Source organism: Hyperolius riggenbachi, chromosome 1 (genome assembly GCF_040937935.1).
Source record: "Hyperolius riggenbachi isolate aHypRig1 chromosome 1, aHypRig1.pri, whole genome shotgun sequence".
In the NCBI taxonomy this organism is placed as follows: Eukaryota; Metazoa; Chordata; class Amphibia; order Anura; family Hyperoliidae; genus Hyperolius; species Hyperolius riggenbachi.
In genome coordinates this window covers 188737158-188755766 of record NC_090646.1, presented here as the reverse complement: position 1 = coordinate 188755766, position 18609 = coordinate 188737158, and the positions used below count along the sequence as shown (strand labels likewise).

At 45.4% G+C, this 18609-nt stretch overlaps 1 protein-coding gene across 1 annotated transcript in view; it reads left to right on the top strand.

Annotated features, from left to right (window-relative positions):
- Positions 1-18609, top strand: part of TMEM184C (transmembrane protein 184C) — a 52832-nt gene that overhangs the window by 24626 nt on the left and 9597 nt on the right. The window contains exons 6-7 of the mRNA XM_068279279.1: positions 1643-1736; positions 10093-10205. Coding sequence (XP_068135380.1) covers positions 1643-1736; positions 10093-10205 — 207 coding nt within the window. The remainder of the gene's footprint in view (positions 1-1642; positions 1737-10092; positions 10206-18609) is intronic.

Sequence of the window (18609 nt, the reverse complement as noted above, 5' to 3'; positions counted from 1 at the left end):
GTATCACAGGAAAAAAATATGAATATACTGTTGAAGCTGTTTGAAGATAGATTTGCTGTGTAAACTATCTAAACTTTAGATAAGATATATAGACAAGTCACTTGTTATATTTAGTTTTTCATCTCGGATCCGCTTTAAGTAGGGGACACCCTGTACTTGGTTCTTAAGACACACACACACACACACACACACACACACACACACACACACACACACACACACACACACACACTTTTGGGGTAGAAACACACACACACACACACACACACACACACACACACACACACACACACACACACACACACACACACACACACTTTTGGGGTAGAAACACACACACACACACACACACACACACACACACACACACACACACACACACACACACACTTTTGGGGTAGAAACACACACACACACACACACACACACACACACACACACACACACACTTTTGGGGTAGAAACACACACACACACACACACACACACACACACACACACACACACACACACACACACACACACACACACACACACACACACACACACACACACTTTTGGGGTAGAAACACACACACACACACACACACACACACACACACACACTTTTGGGGTAGAAACACACACACACACACACACACACACACACACACACACACACACACACACTTTTGGGGTAGAAACACACACACACACACACACACACACACTTTTGGGGTAGAAACACACACACACACACACACTTTTGGGGTAGAAACACACACACACACACACACACACACACACACACACACACACACACACACACTTTTGGGGTAGAAACACACACATACACACACACACACACACACTTTTGGGGTAGAAACACACACATACACACACACACACACACACACACTTTTGGGGTAGAAACACACACATACACACACACACACACACACACACACACACACACACACACACACACACACACACACACACACACACACACACACACTTTTGGGGTAGAAACACACACACACACACACACACACACACTTTTGGGGTAGAAACACACACACACACACACACACACTTTTGGGGTAGACACACACACACACACACACACACACACACACACACACACACACACACACACACACACACACACACACACACACACACACACACACACTTTTGGGGTAGAAAAAGTGCGTCTTCTGGTCCGAAAAATATGGTATGTATGAAGGATCTTCTTGCATGCTGATTGGCAGAAGTTAGAGAAGGGACCAGTTCTAGGGTGGAAAGTGTCAGTGAAAAAGTTTGATCAAAAACATTGTAGTTTTTTGGGAAACTAATTTCTTTGTCACGGGCTGGCTGCTGTCAGTATGCATTTTTGAGTGCAAAGGGTTAACATTGGTTGTTCTTTAAGTGCACTGGTGTAACTGGCCTGTGTACCTGCATGAAAAAAAATATCTACTTCAAGGTTCCCTGTGATTTCTGTGGCCATGCCTGCTGGAGGCTTTTGTTTCTGACTGAAATAAAAGCAGATATGAATCTTACTGCCAGCAGATTGTACTGATTATTTATAGAGTTTCCATTTGGAGAAATTTGCATATTTTAATATACAAGATAATAAACTTTACTGTGATGCTATGTTTCAGAATCTGTCAGTTGGCAGGCGTCTACGGAGAAGGAGACTTTAACCTAAAAAATGCATGGACGTACTTGGTCATAATCAACAATGCGTCACAAGTGGTGAGTCTTGTTTTTGTGATTTCAAGTATGCTTATCTGCTGTCATTCTAAAATATTTTAGTATTCTGGTTGTAGCCACGATCATAGTGGGTTTAAACCAAAAGCCAAGTTTTATATTGCCATAAATATCCCTAAAAAGTGTACCTGTCATGAAAAACTATGGGAGCAAAATAGACCTTGTGCTAATACAGTATACTGCTTTCTTGACATCAGTGCTCTTCCTTTGCCTGTAATGCTTCTTCTTTCATCTTGAGCGAGCTAGCACGTATATGAAATGTTTTGCAGTACATTCATTGTGAGGGTGACAAATATTTAATTTTTTTTTTTTTTTTTTTTTATTCCTCATAAGGGGTCCATACACCTTACGATTTTCCCGGTGAAATACGGCCGTTTCGACCGTGAAATCGCCGCGCACGCCGCTGACAGAACAATGGATTTCCGCCCGAAATCCATCGTTCCCGTCGATCCATCCGTGCGGAAGATTTTTCTCGGTCGCCGGCGGGTCGGGAGTGCATCGATGGCGGCGTTCGAATGCCCGACGACCGTTGCAATACAGCGGGTATACATTACCTGCTCCGCCGGCGCAAGTCCCCTGGTCCACCGCTGTCTTCTCCGCCTGGTCCCAACATCTTCTCCACATCAGCTTCCGCATCCGGCATAACTTCCTGTGTCACTGCAGTGACAGTGGAAGTACAAATAGAGGGCACTCTATTTGAACTTCCGCTGTCACTAGAGTGACAGAAAGTTTTATATGCGGATGCCTGCCGGGAGCCGATGCGGAGAAGACAGCGGTGGACCAGGGGACTCGCGCCGGCGGAGCAGGTAATGTATGCAGGGGCGGCAGCTCCACAGATTGTGATCGGTTTCAGGCTGAAATCGATTCACAATCTGTTTGCCGTAAAGGTGGCCATACAATCCTTCTCTGATCAGATTCGATCAGAGAGGGATCTATCTTTTGGTCGAATCTGATGGCGAATCGACCAGTGTATGGCCACCAATAGAGTTAAATCCTCCTTTGAGAAGGTATTAAAGCGATGGAATCTGCATTTCATACAAGTTGAATAGTATTTTCAGGACAGTCAGCAATGCATAATCGCTTTCCATTTCTCATGAGGTGCACTTTAAAGGATACGTGTATTTGCAGTAAGAGCTGCAGTCTTAGTAAGCAAAAAAGTTGGAGCACCATAAAACGGAGCAATCATTGAGCCACGACCCCTGCCCCTGAGTTTCAAAGGGCATACCAACATCAAATGTTGAAATTGGTTGGCACCACTCTGGTCAACTATTAAAGTGAACCCAATGTGAGAGTTATGGAGGCTGCCATATTTATTTCCTGTTAACCACTTGAGGACCACAGTCTTTCTACCCCTTAAGGACCGGCCACTTTTTTTCCATTCAGACCACTGCAGCTTTCACGGTTTATTGCTCGCTCATACAACCTACCACCTAAATGAATTTTGGCTCCTTTTCTTGTCACTAATAAAGCTTTCTTTTGGTGCTATTTGATTGCTCCTGCGATTTTTACTTTTTATTATATTCATCAAAAAAGACATGAATTTTGGCAAAAAAATGATTTTTTTAACTTTCTGTGCTGACAATTTTCAAATAAAGTAAAATTTCTGTATACATGCAGCGCGAAAAATGTGGACAAACATGTTTTTGATAAAAAAAAAAAAACATTCAGTGTATATTTATTGGTTTGGGTAAAAGTTATAGCGTTTACAAACTATGGTGCAAAAAGTGAATTTTGCCATTTTCAAGCATCTATGACTTTTCTGACCCCCTGTCATGTTTCATGAGGGGCTAGAATTCCAGGATAGTATAAATACCCCCCAAATGACCCCATTTTGGAAAGAAGACATCCCAAAGTATTCACTGAGAGGCATAGTGAGTTCATAGAAGATATTATTTTTTGTCACAAGTAAGCGGAAAATGACACTTTGTGACAAAAAAAAAGAAAAAAAAAAAGAATCCATTTCTTCTAACTTGCGACAAAAAAAAATGAAATCTGCCACGGACTCACCATGCCCCTCTCTGAATACCTTGAAGTGTCTACTTTCCAAAATGGGGTCATTTGTGGGGTGTGTTTACTGTCCTCGCATTTTGGGGGGTGCTAATTTGTAAGCACCCCTGTAAAGCCTAAAGGTGCTCATTGGACTTTGGGCCCCTTAGCGCAGTTAGGCTGCAAAAAAGTGCCACACATGTGGTATTGCCGTACTCAAGAGAAGTAGTAGAATGTGTTTTGGGGTGTATTTTTACACATACCCATGCTGGGTGGGAGAAATATCTCTGTAAATGACAATTTTTTCATTTTTTTTACACACAATTGTCCATTTACAGAGTTATTTCTCCCACCCAGCATGGGTATGTGTAAAAATACACCCCAAAACACATTGTACTACTTCTCCCGAGTACGGCGATACCACATGTGTGGCACTTTTTTGCACCCTAACTGCGCTAAAGGGCCCAAAGTCCAATGAGTACCTTTAGGATTTCACAAGTCATTTTGCGGAATTTGATTTCCAGACTACTCCTCACGGTTTAGGGCCCCTAAAATGCCAGGGCAGTATAGGAACCCCACAAATGACCCCATTTTAGAAAGAAGACACCCCAAGGTATTCTGTTAGGAGTATGGTGAGTTCATAGAAGATTTTATTTTTTGTCAAAAGTTAGCGGAAAATTGATTTTTATTGTTTTTTTCACAAAGTGTCATTTTCCACTAACTTGTGACAAAAAATAAAATCTTCTATAAACTCACCATACTACTAATGGAATACCTTGGGGTGTCTTCTTTCTAAAATGGGGTCATTTGTGGGGTTCCTATACTGCCCTGGCATTTTAGGGGCCCTAAACCGTGAGGAGTAGTCTGGAAATCAAATTCCGCAAAATGACCTGTGAAATCCTAAAGGTACTCATTGGACTTTGGGCCCTTTAGCGCAGTTAGGGTGCAAAAAAGTGCCACACATGTGGTATCGCCGTACTCGGGAGAAGTAGTACAATGTGTTTTGGGGTGTATTTTTACACATACCCATGCTGGGTGGGAGAAATAACTCTGTAAATGGACAATTGTGTGTAAAAAAAATCAAAAGATTGTCATTTACAGAGGTATTTCTCCCACCCAGCATGGGTATGTGTAAAAATACACCCCAAAACACATTGTACTACTTCTCCCGAGTATGGCAATACCACATGTGTGGCACTTTTTTGCACCCTAACTGCGCTAAAGGGCCCAAAGTCCAATGAGTACCTTTAGGATTTCACAGGTCATTTTGCGGAATTTGATTTCCAGACTACTCCTCACGGTTTAGGGCCCCTAAAATGCCAGTTCAGTATAGGAACCCCACAAATGACCCCATTTTAGAAAGAAGACACCCCAAGGTATTCCGTTAGGAGTATGGTGAGTTCATAGAAGATTTTATTTTTTGTCAAAAGTTAGTGGAAAATGACACTTTGTGAAAAAAACAATAAAAATCAATTTTCCGCTAACTTTTGACAAAAAATAAAATCTTCTATGAACTCACCATACTCCTAACGGAATACCTTTGGGTGTCTTCTTTCTAGAATGGGGTCATTTGTGGGGTTACTATACTGCCCTGGCATTTTAGGGGCCCTAAACCGTGAGGAGTAGTCTTGAAACCAAATGTCGCAAAATGACCTGTGAAATCCTAAAGGTACTCATTGGACTTTGGGCCCCTTAGCGTACTTAGGGTGTAAAAAAGTGCCACACATGTGGTACCGCCGTACTCAGGAGAAGTAGTATAATGTGTTTTGGGGTGTATTTTTACACATACCCATGCTAAGTGGGAGAAATATCTCTGTAAATGACAATTGTTTGATTTGTTTTACACACAATTGACCATTTACATAGAAATTTCTCCCACCCAGCATGGGTATGTGTAAAAATACACCCCAAAACACATTATACTACTTTTCCTGAGTACGGCGGTACCACATGTGTGACACTTTTTTGCAGCCTAGGTGCGCTAAGGGGCCCAACGTCCTATTCACGGGTCATTTTGAGGCATTTGTTTTCTAGACTACTCCTCGCGGTTTAGGGCCCCTAAAATGCCAGGGCAGTATAGGAACCCCACAAGTGACCCCATTTTAGAAAGAAGACACCCCAAGGTATTCCGTTAGGTGTATGGCGAGTTCATAGAAGAATTTATTTTTTGTCACAAGTTAGTGAAAAATGACACTTTGTGAAAAAAACCCAATAAAAATCAATTTCCGCTAACTTTTGACAAAAAATAAAATCTTCTATGAACTCGTCATACACCTAACAGAATACCTTGGGGTGTCTTTTTTTCTAAAATGGGGTCACTTGTGGGGTTCCTATACCGCCCTGGCATTTTACGGGCCCAAAACCGTGAGTAGTCTGGAAACCAAATGTCTCAAAATGACTGTTCAGGGGTATAAGCATCTGCAAATTTTGATGACAGGTGGTCTATGAGGGGGCGAATTTTGTGGAACCGGTCATAAGCAGGGTGGCCTTTTAGATGACAGGTTGTATTGGGCCTGATCTGATGGATAGGAGTGCTAGGGGGGTGACAGGAGGTGATTGATGGGTGTCTCAGGGGGTGGTTAGAGGGGAAAATAGATGCAATCAATGCACTGGGGAGGTGATCGGAAGGGGGTCTGAGGGGGATCTGAGGGTTTGGCCGAGTGATCAGGAGCCCACACGGGGCAAATTAGGGCCTGATCTGATGGGTAGGTGTGCTAGGGGGTGAAAGGAGGTGATTGATGGGTGTCTCAAGGTGTGATTAGAGGGGGGAATAGATGCAAGCAATGCACTGGCGAGGTGATCAGGGCTGGGGTCTGAGGGCATTCTGAGGGTGTGGGCGGGTGATTGAGTGCCCTAGGGGCAGATAGGGGTCTAATCTGATAGGTAGCAGTGACAGGGGGTGATTGATGGGTAATTAGTGGGTGTTTAGGGTAGAGAACAGATGTGAACACTGCACTTGGGAGGTGATCGGACGTCGGATCTGCGGGCAATCTATTGGTGTGGGTGGGTGATCAGATTGCCCGCAAGGGGCAGGTTAGGGGCTGATTGATGGGTGGCAGTGACAGCGGGTGATTGATGGGTGGCAGTGACAGGGGGTGATTGATGGGTGATTGACAGGTGATTGACAGGTGATCAGTGGGTTATTACAGGGAAGGACAGATGTAAATAATGCCCTGGCGAATTGATAAGGGGGGGTCTGAGGGCAATCTGAGCGTGTGGGCGGGTGATTGGGTGCCCGCAAGGGGCAGATTAGGGTCTGATCTGATGGGTAACAGTGACAGGTGGTGATAGGGGGTGATTGATGGGTAATTAGTGGGTGTTTAGAGGAGAGAATAGATGGAAACACTGCGCTTGGGTGGTGATCTGATGTCGGATCTGCGGGCGATCTATTGGTGTGGGTGGGTGATCAGTTTGCCCGCAAGGGCGGGTTAGGGGCTGATTGTTGGGTGGCAGTGACAGGGGGTGATTGATGGGTGATAGGTGATTGGCAGGTGATTGACAGGTGATCAGTGGGTTATTACAGGGAAGGACAGATGTAATTAATGCACTGGTGAATTGATAAGGGGGGGGGGGGGGTCTGAGGGCAATCTGAGCGTGTGGGCGGGTGATTGGGTGCCCGCAAGGGGCAGCTTAGGGTCTGATCTGATAGGTAACAGTGACAGGTGGTGATAGGGGGTGATTGATGGGTGATTGATGGGTAATTAGTGGGTGTTTAGAGAAGATAACAGATGTAAACAATACATTTGGGAGGTAATCTGACGGCGGGTTTGCGGGCGATCTAATGGTGTGGGTGGGTGATCAGATTGCCCGCAAGGGGCAGGTTAGGGGCTGATTGATGGGTGGCAGTGACAGGGGGTGACAGGGGGTGATTGATGGGTGATAGGTGATTGGCAGGTGATTGACAGGTGATCAGTGGGTTATTACAGGGAAGAACAGATGTAATTAATGCACTGGCGAATTGATAAGGGGGGGTCAGAGGGCAATCTGAGCGTGTTGGCGGGTGATTGGGTGCCCGCAAGGGGCAGATTAGGGTCTGATCTGATAGGTAAAAGTGACAGGTGGTGATAGGGGGTGATTGATGGGTGATTGATGGGTAATTAGTGGGTGTTTAGAGGAGAGAATAGATGTAAACAATGGATTTGGGAGGTGATCTGATGTCGGATCTGCGGGCGATCTATTGGTGTGGGTGGGTGATCAGATTGCCCGCAAGGGGCAGGTTAGGGGCTGATTGTTGGGTGGCAGTGACAGGGGGTGATTGATGGGTGATTGATGGGTGATTGACGGGTGATTGACAGGTTATCAGGGAAGATAGATGCATACAGTACAACAGGGGGGGGGGGTCTGGGGGGGGGGGGTCTGGGGAGAATCTGAGGGGTGGGGGGGTGATCAGGAGGGGGCAGGGGGGGGGGGGGGATAAAAAAAAAAAATAGCGTTGACAGATAGTGACAGGGAGTGATTGATGGGTTATTAGGGGGGTGATTGGGTGCAAACAGGGGTCTGGGGGGTGGGCAGGGGGGGGTCTGAGGGGTGCTGTGGGCGATCAGTGGGCGGGGGGGGGCAGATCAGTGTGTTTGGGTGCAGACTAGGGTGGCTGCAGCCTGCCCTGGTGGTCCCTCGGACACTGGGATCACCAGGGCAGGAGGCAGCCTGTATAATACACTTTGTATACATTACAAAGTGTATTATACACTTTGTAGCGGCGATCGCGGGGTTAACATCCCGCCGGCGCTTCCGTATGGCCGGCGGGATGTTACGGCGGGTGGGCGGAGCCAGTTGCCGGGGGAAGCGCGCGTCATCAATGACGCGATCGCTCCCCCGGCATGCCTAAAGGACGCGCCGCCTGAAGGCGTATTGCGGTCCTTTAGGCGTCCACTTTGCCGCCGCCCATGGGCTGTGGGCGGTCGGCAAGTGGTTAAACTATACCAGTTGCCTGCCTGTCCTGCTGATCCTCTGACTCTAAAGGTGCATACACACATCAGACTATAGTCTTTGGAAAATGAAAGATCACAGACCAATCTTACCACCCTTCATGTAGTATGAGAGCCATACTCTACACAGTCTATTCTATGGAGCTGAACTCCCCATCAGATAAAAATCTTTGCAAGATGCTGCACACACAGATGCTGTACAGACACAAAAGATCAGTATCTGCAAAAGATCTGTTCCTGCCAAAAATCCATTCCTGCAAATTGCAATGATAGTCTATGAGATCTGCAGATCATCATACACACATGATTTAACTGACATTCATCTGCAGATCAGATACATCAGGATGGATTGTCAGATCTGCGGATGATTGCTTGATCTGCAGATGAATGTCAGATCTCATAGACTATCATTGCCATTTGCAGGAATGGATTTTTGGCAGCAACAGATCTTTTGCAGATACTGATCTTTTGTGTCTGTACAGCATCTGTGTGTGCAGCATCTTGCAAAGATTTTTATCTGATAGAATAGACTGTGTAGAGTATGGCTCTCATACTACATGAAGGGTGGTAAGATTGGTCTGTGATCTTTCATTTTCCAAAGACTATAGTCTGATATGTGTATGAGCCTTAATACTTTCAGCTATAGACCCTGAATAAGCATATGCAGATCAGGTGTTCCTGATTAGATTAGCTGGATGCTTGACACTACTGCAGGCAAATGGATCAGCAGGGCTGCCAGGCAACTGGTATTGTTTAAGAGGAAGCAAATATGGCAGCCTCCATATCACTCTCACCTTGAATTCACGTTAAGCTCTTTTATTGCACGTGATAAAAGGCAGCAATGACTGACGCTTTTCCGGACTGTAGAGCCTGTTTTCAAATTGCATAAGCCATCAATGGTCTATAGCCCGAAACAGTGTCTGTCATTTTTATCACATGCAATAAAACAGCTTAATACTTGACCAGAGTAGTGCCGACCCATCTTTTAGGTTTGAAGTTAGTAAGCAAAGGCTACATGGTAGATAGGTATATAAATGTGAATGGGAACCTTTGCAAAGGTGGAGGAAACCAGGTGGACGAATACTTTTTTTTTTTTTTTTATTTAGCGTGGCTTGTAGCTGGTAAATTCTAGCCTGGCACAGCCCCATGTCCCTTGATCCTCTATATTGAGTGGGCTGACAGAACTTTGAGCTCAGAACAATGTAAATGTATTTCCTGGCGACTGTGATCAGTTCTTCTATAGAATGTCTTATGCTTGAACACCGGGTGCATCTAAAGAGAGGTGTCACTAGCATGCTGATCATACCTTTGAGGTGACCCTGGAGATGCTGAACATGAAAAAGGAACTCTTTCAATAAATGTTTGTTTTTTTTAGTTTGATGTCATGATTTTTATAGTATTTATTTTTTGCATGTTTTCTATTCCAGTTTGCTATGTACTGTCTTGTGCTGTTCTATATCGTTTTGAGAGAAGAACTGAACCCAATCCAGCCAGTGGGCAAATTTCTGTGTGTTAAACTGGTTGTCTTTGTTTCATTCTGGTGAGTGTTTGTTTTTTTGTTTTTTTAGTAAATTTAGAATGCAAAAATTTCAATTGCTTTTGGAACCACGCTCTATGCCGTTTATATGAATGTTTAATCCTGATAAAGCATAGAGACACCAGCTTAATGTGCTCCCACCATAGTCACGCATACGCACAGCGGCTAACACAACTGTCTAATGATGGCTCTGTTGTAAGGATGGTCCTTAAAGGGTCACTTAAGCCAACTTAAAGTGAGTTTTACTCACCTGGGGCTTCTAACAGCTCCCAGAAGCTGCCCGGTGCCCACGTAGACTCGCTCCGATGCTCCTGGCCCCGCTGGCAGCCACTTCTGGTTTCGGTGACAGGAGCCGACAGGTCAGGGACGCGAGTGATTCTTCGTGTTCCTGGCCACAATAGCACCCTCTATACTGCGCTGTCGCCTGTCTGCTCCTGCCGCTGAAACCGGAAGTGGCTGCCAGCGGGGCCAGGAGCATCGGAGCAACTCTACGTGGGCACCGGACAGCTGCAGGGGGCTGTTAGAAGCCCCAGGTGAGTAAAACCCATTTTTTAGGTTGGCTTAAGTGTTTCTATAAGATGCAAATTTATGCAGCTTGAAAATGGACCAATTGAAACTCGCCAAGGTGAAATTGGATTGGTCTGCATTAAAACTGTATACATTTGCATTATCCTGCATCAACCTGGAATGATCTGCATCTCATTAACCATCCTTATTGAGTTGTATGTACCGATCAGGAGCTAGTTTTATTCGCTTCTAACCATGTATCATTGTGAGCCAATCACAGAGAGCACAGGGTGAGACTTGGGGGAAAAAATGTGTACATACATATAAGTAGTACTTTTTCCAGTAACCTCCAGGACAGGTCCACCATGAGACGACATAGGCTCCTCCCAGGAACAGGAAACGCCCCACTTGAGCACTCTATAAATTTTAAACTGACCCCACTAACCTCAGTTGACGTTTCCTGTTCCAGGAAAGAGTACTCTATGTCGCTCGCCGGTCCGTCTAGCCAGGTGTGCTGGGGACCTTTGGTTGGCGACGCATGGTGGACCGGCCTGGAGAGGAGTGGAGTCCGATGGGAGAAGGTTGCGCTGGTTACCTTCTACTGAGCGTTATGGCTGCCCGGGTGGTGGTGGTTCCGAGGACGCGAGCGGCGTCCATGATTCACTCGTGGCGGAGGCTGTGGCGCGCCGGAAGTGACGTGGGCCAATCCTGGGCGTCCGGAGGGACTGGCAGTGGGGTTGCCCTCAATGGCGGCGATCGGAGTGCGTACTTCCGCCCATACGCGACGTCACTTCCGGTCGGCGTGAGTGAAGAGACGCCGGATACCTGCATGGCTCGGCATTTCGTTTTGCGAGTGGAGCAGGATGGACGCTAAGCAGGAGCCGGGAAAGGTAAGATGGGCGGAAGGCTTGGTGACCTTTATGGTATGAGCCGAGGAGCCCCTATGCCGCGTCTATACTGAGGTCTGATTTAATGGTAGACATTAAGACACATGGCATGATTCTGCTTAAAGCGTTTGATCGGAGGTCTCTTGCGGGGCAGAAGTTACTTATCTATGTATATATTGAGTCTGTCTGAGGTTTGAATTCATACAAATGGTATATATATACTCATATATATATTTTGCGCATCTGGCTGTCATTTTGGTCGCTATTTCATTCAGATGGCTTATTTTGATTTCAAATCATGTTGTTTTCGGAGTATATTGTATATTTCCTTCCCAGAGTACCTCAGTTAGGGTCTATGTATTGTTTATTGATATACATGTACCTTTTTAATTTTTTGGTGTACGGACGGTCACTCTAATCACACTTTCAGTTCTTTATGCACCTGGGTGTCCTTAGAGCTACAATTAGGGCACAGGATTGACATTTGGTCTTGTTTGTGTTTTATTATAGGGCACAGAGTCTGCTGACCCTTCAAAGCCCAGGAGGCGTTGCCCGCTCTGTGACACAAAACTTGCCCATACGTACACTAAACAATTTTGCCAACCCTGTTTTGTTAAATTGATTCAAGAACAATCAGGGGGTTTAAAAGAGGAAATTATGACAGCAGTTAAACAAGAAATGTCTGATACAATTAAATCTTTAAAGGAGGTTTTTTCTGCTGCTATGGTCCCACCTACAGATACGTCTAGTGCGGGAGCTAGTACGGCTGCACTGACATCCCCAGTACCTGGTACAGGTGAGACAGGGTCTGAACAGCCGGCAAAAAGTAAAAGTAAGAGTAAATCCTCCACTAAAAGACCTATTATTTCTTCCTCTGAAGATGAAGATATTGAGGAAAGGGAGGAAGAGGATGATAAGGAATCTGAAATATCTTCAGCCAAGAGTATGGAGAGTATATCAGAGATAAAGGTGTCTAGATTCAGATTTCCGGCTGATGAGACTGATCAACTTATATTGGCGATCAATAATACTTTAAAGATTGAGCCAAAGAAATCTGAACAACTATCATTACATGACAGATTGTATCAGGGAATGGAACCGGAGGAGCCACTTACATTTCCGGTACATAAATCTACAAAGAATACTATTCTGAGTCAATGGAGATACCCAGATAGGAAACTGTTTATGTCTAAGGGATTTATGAAAAGATTTCCATTTGCTGAGGAGGATGCCAAAGTATGGGATCGATGTCCAAGACTTGATGCAGCATTCTCTCAAGTCAATAAAGATAATGAATTAGCTTTTGAGGATCTGGGATATCTTAAGGATCCACAGGATAAGAAGGTGGAGTTTGCCCTTAAGAAAGCATGGACTTCAGCAGGAGCAAATTTTCGACCAGCAGCCGCAACAACATGTGTATCCAGGGTATTAGCCTTATGGGTAAAGGATGTTGAAGAGAAAGTACAGAGAGGAGCGTCTAAAGAGGAAATCCTAGAGTCATTAGAGGTGGTGTCAAAAGCTACGGATTACATAACGGACGCTGCAGCAGAAAACATAAGAGTGAATGCTAGAACATCTGCCTTAATTAATTCCGCTAGACGTAATGTATGGATAAAGAATTGGGAGGGCAGTCAGGCCTCAAAAGCAAGGGTTTGTAACATACCCTTTGATGGAGACCTGTTATTTGGGGCCCAGTTGGATGAAATTCTAGAAAGAACAGGAGATAGAAAGAAGGGATTCCCAAAGAAAAAGAAATTTATACAGAACAAGAGGTTCTTTAGAAAGAATAGACAGGAGGTCAGGGATAAGCCTCAGCAGAAGAGGAAGCCCTGGGCCATCAATAGAGAAGGGGTGAAGAGGAATTTTCCTTTTCGGAACCCAGAAAAACAGGAAAAGAAGTGACGCCAAGGAAAGAGTTGGGGGTCGTCTAACACAATTCTATACCCAGTGGACGGAGATAAGCAGAAACGATTTCATCCTCAATCTGGTAAATCAAGGGTACAAGATTCAATTTCAATCACTTCCAGGAAACAGGTTTGTTTCCACTCCTCTGCCAGGGGAAAAACAAAAGCGTCAGGCTTTACAATGCATCATAAAGAATATGATAGAGGAGAAAGTGGTTGTTCCGGTCCCGTGCGATCAACATCGCAAGGGATTTTACTCTACGATTTTTCTAGTAAAGAAACCGACGGGCAAGTTCAGGCTAATCTTGAACCTAAAACCTTTAAACCCATTTGTGACTTATCAAAGATTCAGGATGGAATCGATTTTCTCTGTGAGAAACTTATTAACCCCCAACTGCGTCATGACGAATATAGATCTAAGGGACGCTTACTGGCATATCCCAATAAGAGAGTCATCACAGAAGTTCCTCAGATTTGCGGTAAAACAGAAAGATTCAATTCAGCACCTTCAGTTCAGAGTCCTGCCATTCGGCATTTCATCAGCACCCCGCATATTTACGAAAGTAATGGGGGAAGTGATAAAGGACTTTCACGTGAAGGGAATTCTGGTAATTCCCTATCTAGACGACCTACTAGTAGTAGCAGACTCTTATCAGCAAGGAAAGGAGAACACGAAGAAGGTGCTAGATCAGCTTCAGGCTCTTGGTTGGCTGATAAATTGGGAGAAGTCGGTACTGAAACCGACATCAGAGATACAGTTTCTAGGAGTAGTCATAAACTCAGAAAAAGAAAGGATGTACTTAACAGAAGAAAAGAGGACAAAATTAAAGAGGATAATACAGGATTGTATAGCATATCCAAGCCTAACAATAAGAGAAGTCATGCGAATACTAGGATTTCTGACCTCAACATCTCCTGCAATCCAGTGGGCATTATTGCACACAAGACAGCTCCAATATTGGATGATGGAAGTCTGGAGCAAGAAGCAGGACGATTTGGAAAGAGAGGTAACATGTCCAGAGACAGTATTAAAATCATTGGAATGGTGGATGTCAGAAAGAATCCTAACCGAGGGAAGATTATGGATAATCCCAACACAGAGTTATATTACCACGGATGCAAGTCTCCTAGGATGGGGAGCTCATCTAGACGGGAAGATGTTCCAGGGAATCTGGCCAAGACTAATAAGACACCAGTCATCAAATTACAGAGAACTAAGAGCAGTAAAAGAGACATTACTACGAACAGTACAGTTACTGAAGGGACAGCATGTACAGATCAGGACAGACAATACGACGGCAGTAGCTTACATAAACCGCCAGGGCGGGACAAGATCAAAAAAGCTTCTAGACCTGACAATAGAAATCCTAGCAATAGCGGAAGAAAATTTCCTATCCTTATCAGCAGTCCACCTAAAGGGTTCCTTAAACAGCATGGCGGACTTTCTGAGCCGACACAGACTTTCGAATTCCGAGATGGAAATATCCAAGAAGGTCTTCAGAACCTTAGTCAGGAGATGGGGTCGGCCTCAGCTGGACATATTTGCGAACAGAAGAAACACAAAATGCAGAAGATTTTATTCCTTAAATCCAAGAGAGGGGGCGGAGGCAGTGGACGCGCTCAGCCAAAATTGGACCTTCGAGAAGGCATATGCGTTCCCACCAATCCAGCTGATACCTCGAGTGTTGCAGAAATTAATGCAGACCAGAGCAACATTAATCTTGATAGCTCCAGACTGGCCAGGGAGAAGCTGGTATCCAATTCTCCTGAAGATGAGGCTGGAGGGACCAGTGAGACTCCCGCACGGAAGGGTACTGTCCCAGGTGCAGACAGGAAGTGTAAATTACATACCAAATCTAAACCTGTCTGCCTGGCTTCTGAGAGGTCTCCTTTAAGGAAAAGAGGGGTTTCAGAAAGAGTTATCACTACACTTCTGGACTGTAGAAAGAAGATAACCAGGAAGATATACTTGAAATACTGGAAGACTTTCAACATGTGGAAGGAACAATCAGGGTTTTCTGGAGGAATAATACCCACAGTGTTAGAATTTCTACAGGACGGAGTAGAGAAGAACATCGCTCTCAGTACATTGAAGGTACAGGTGACAGCAATATCTACTTATCTGGACAAAAAATTATCAAACGATCCCCTTATCATTCAGTTCTTTAGGTCTATAGAAAGAAAGAAGCCTATAATCAATAGGAGAGTTCCTTCTTGGGACCTATCCTTAGTATTAAAAGTTTTAAAGGGAGACCAATTTGAACCAATAACGGAGATTCCGTTAAGACAATTAACAATGAAGGTTATCTTTTTAGTAGCTATTACTTCGGCCAGAAGAGTGAGCGAGCTGGAGGCCTTATGCTGTGACGAACCCTTTTGTCTAATGTTTAAGGACAGGGTGATATTAAAGACATGTGAGGAATTCCTTCCTAAAGTAGCTACTAAATTTCATAGATCACAGGAAATTGTACTACCATCATTCAAGGAAGAGCCATCCTTGGATGTCAGAAGGTCCCTTATAGCTTATTTGGATAGAGTAGCAGATTTCAGAGAATCAAGAGCTCTATTTATCAATACCACAGGAGCTACAAAGGGTAGAAAGATGTCTAAAAGAACTATAGCCAAATGGATAAAGATATGTATAGAAGAGGCCTATAGGTTAGCAGGATCTACACTGCTAGGTACAGTTAGGGCTCACTCAACTAGGGCAGCTGCCACATCATGGGCCTACAGAGCGGGTGCTACGCCAGAAGAAATTTGTAGAGCCGCTACGTGGTCAAGTATGGGCACCTTCTCAAGACATTACAGGGTGAATCTGATGACTGCAAGACAACAATCTTTTGGGGAGAAAGTTCTACAGGCAGTCGGCCCACCCTAGAATTGGTAAGATCTACTTGCTCATCTTCTCATGGTGGACCTGTCCTGGAGGTTACTGGAAAAACCAGTGTTAGTTACCTGGTAACATCCTTTTTAGTAACCTCCAGGACAGGTCCGTAACCCACCCGGATAACGGGATATATATAAAGGTATATATAGATATATGTATGGAGATGTATATAGTTATCTATGTATGTAGTTAGGTTTTAGGTACATTGTTGAATGACCCTCTTTCTGGTTAACAGTTCTTGTGGTTGACTGAGGTTAGTGGGGTCAGTTTAAAATTTATAGAGTGCTCAAGTGGGGCGTTTCCTGTTCCTGGGAGGAGCCTATGTCGTCTCATGGTGGACCTGTCCTGGAGGTTACTAAAAAGGATGTTACCAGGTAACTAACACTGGTTTTCTCCCAGAGCTCTGTAACTTGCTTTTCTCCAATGTTTCTGTCATTTACAGTTGGCAATAAAAATCGGACATATCTGACAGGTTTTGGAATAGTCCATCTCATCATAGGGGATTCTCACTCAACATTAACTTTTTCTTTACAAAAGCCCTCTATAGGAAGGACCTATACAAATATGCTTCCTGGTCGCTTGCATACTTTGATTGACTTAGATCGTTTTTCTGATTGATTTTTATCATAGACGTGAATGGAAAACGATCAGAAAATCGATCGCCCAGTTCATCTGCCAAAAAAACTAATTGTGCATTCCCAGCATTAGACTGAGTAACTGCTGTTCAATAAATGCTTTTGAAAATAAAGAAAATTTAAAACACAGTTCTGATATATAAACTCAAATCTATGCTTGTTACAAGAGACTTAGAAAAAACAAAAATAAATAAATAAAGGATTCTGCCTGAGCTGCTTTTGATAATAGTATCTACAAAAGTGTGTGTGTGTGTGTGTGTGTGTGTGTGTGTGTGTGTGTGTGTGTGTGTGTGTGTGTGTGTGTGTATTTTTTTTTTTTATTATTTATTGCATGTGTGAGATTGGGAACTTGAATCACTGGTCCCCTTAAAGGAAAGGTTCAGGGAGGGTGGGCAAAAAATAAAAATCAAATTCCACTTACCTGGGGCTTCCTCCAGCCCGTGGCAGGCAGGAGGTGCCCTCGCCGCCGCTCCGCAGGCTCCCGGTGGTCTCCGGTGGCGCGCCCGACCTGGCCAGGCCGGCTGCCAGGTCGGGCTCTTCTGCGCTCCAAGGCCCGGAACTTCTGCGTCCCACGCCGGCGCTCTGACGTCATCGGACGTCCTCCGTGCTCTACTCCGCCTGCGGAGTGGCGGCGAGGGCACCTCCTGCCTGCCACGGGCTGGAGGAAGCCCCAGGTAAGTGGAATTTGATTTTTATTTTTTACCCACCCTCCCTGAACCTTCCCTTTAAGACAACTCTGCTTGCATTTATATAAGGGTATCGGTCACTCTATCCCACAAAATGAATGCTAGCTTATATACACTCCACCCCATTACCTAAGCCTTATATACACTCCACCCCATTACCTAAGGCCCGGAACTTCTGCGTCCCACGCCGGCGCTCTGACGTCATCGGACGTCCTCCGGGCTCTACTGCGCTTGCGCAGTAGAGCCCGGAGGACGTCCGATGACGTCAGAGCGCCGGCGTGGGACGCAGAAGTTCCGGGCCTTGGAGCGCAGAAGAGCCCGACCTGGCAGCCGGCCTGGCCAGGTCGGGCGCGCCACCGGAGACCACCGGGAGCCTGCGGAGCGGCGGCGAGGGCACCTCCTGCCTGCCACGGGCTGGAGGAAGCCCCAGGTAAGTGGAATTTGATTTTTATTTTTTACCCACCCTCCCTGAACCTTCCCTTTAACCTGCCTGGCGTTCTATTAAGATCGCCAGGCAGGCTGCGGGAGGGTTTTTTTTTAATAAAAAAAAAACTATTTCATGCAGCCAACTGAAAGTTGGCTGCATGAAAGCCCACTAGAGGGCGCTCCGGAGGCGATCTTCCGATCGCCTCCGGCGCCCAGAATAAACAAGGAAGGCCGCAATGAGCGGCCTTCCTTGTTTTGCTTACATCGTCGCCATAGCGACGAGCGGAGTGACGTCATCGACGTCAGCCGACGTCCTGACGTCAGCCGCCTCCGATCCAGCCCTTAGCGAAGTTCCGGCTACGCTGGGCTCAGGCGGCTGGGGGGACCCTCTTTCGCCGCTGCTCGCGGCGGATCGCCGCAGAGCGGCGGCGATCAGGCAGCACACGCGGCTGGCAAAGTGCCGGCTGCGTGTGCT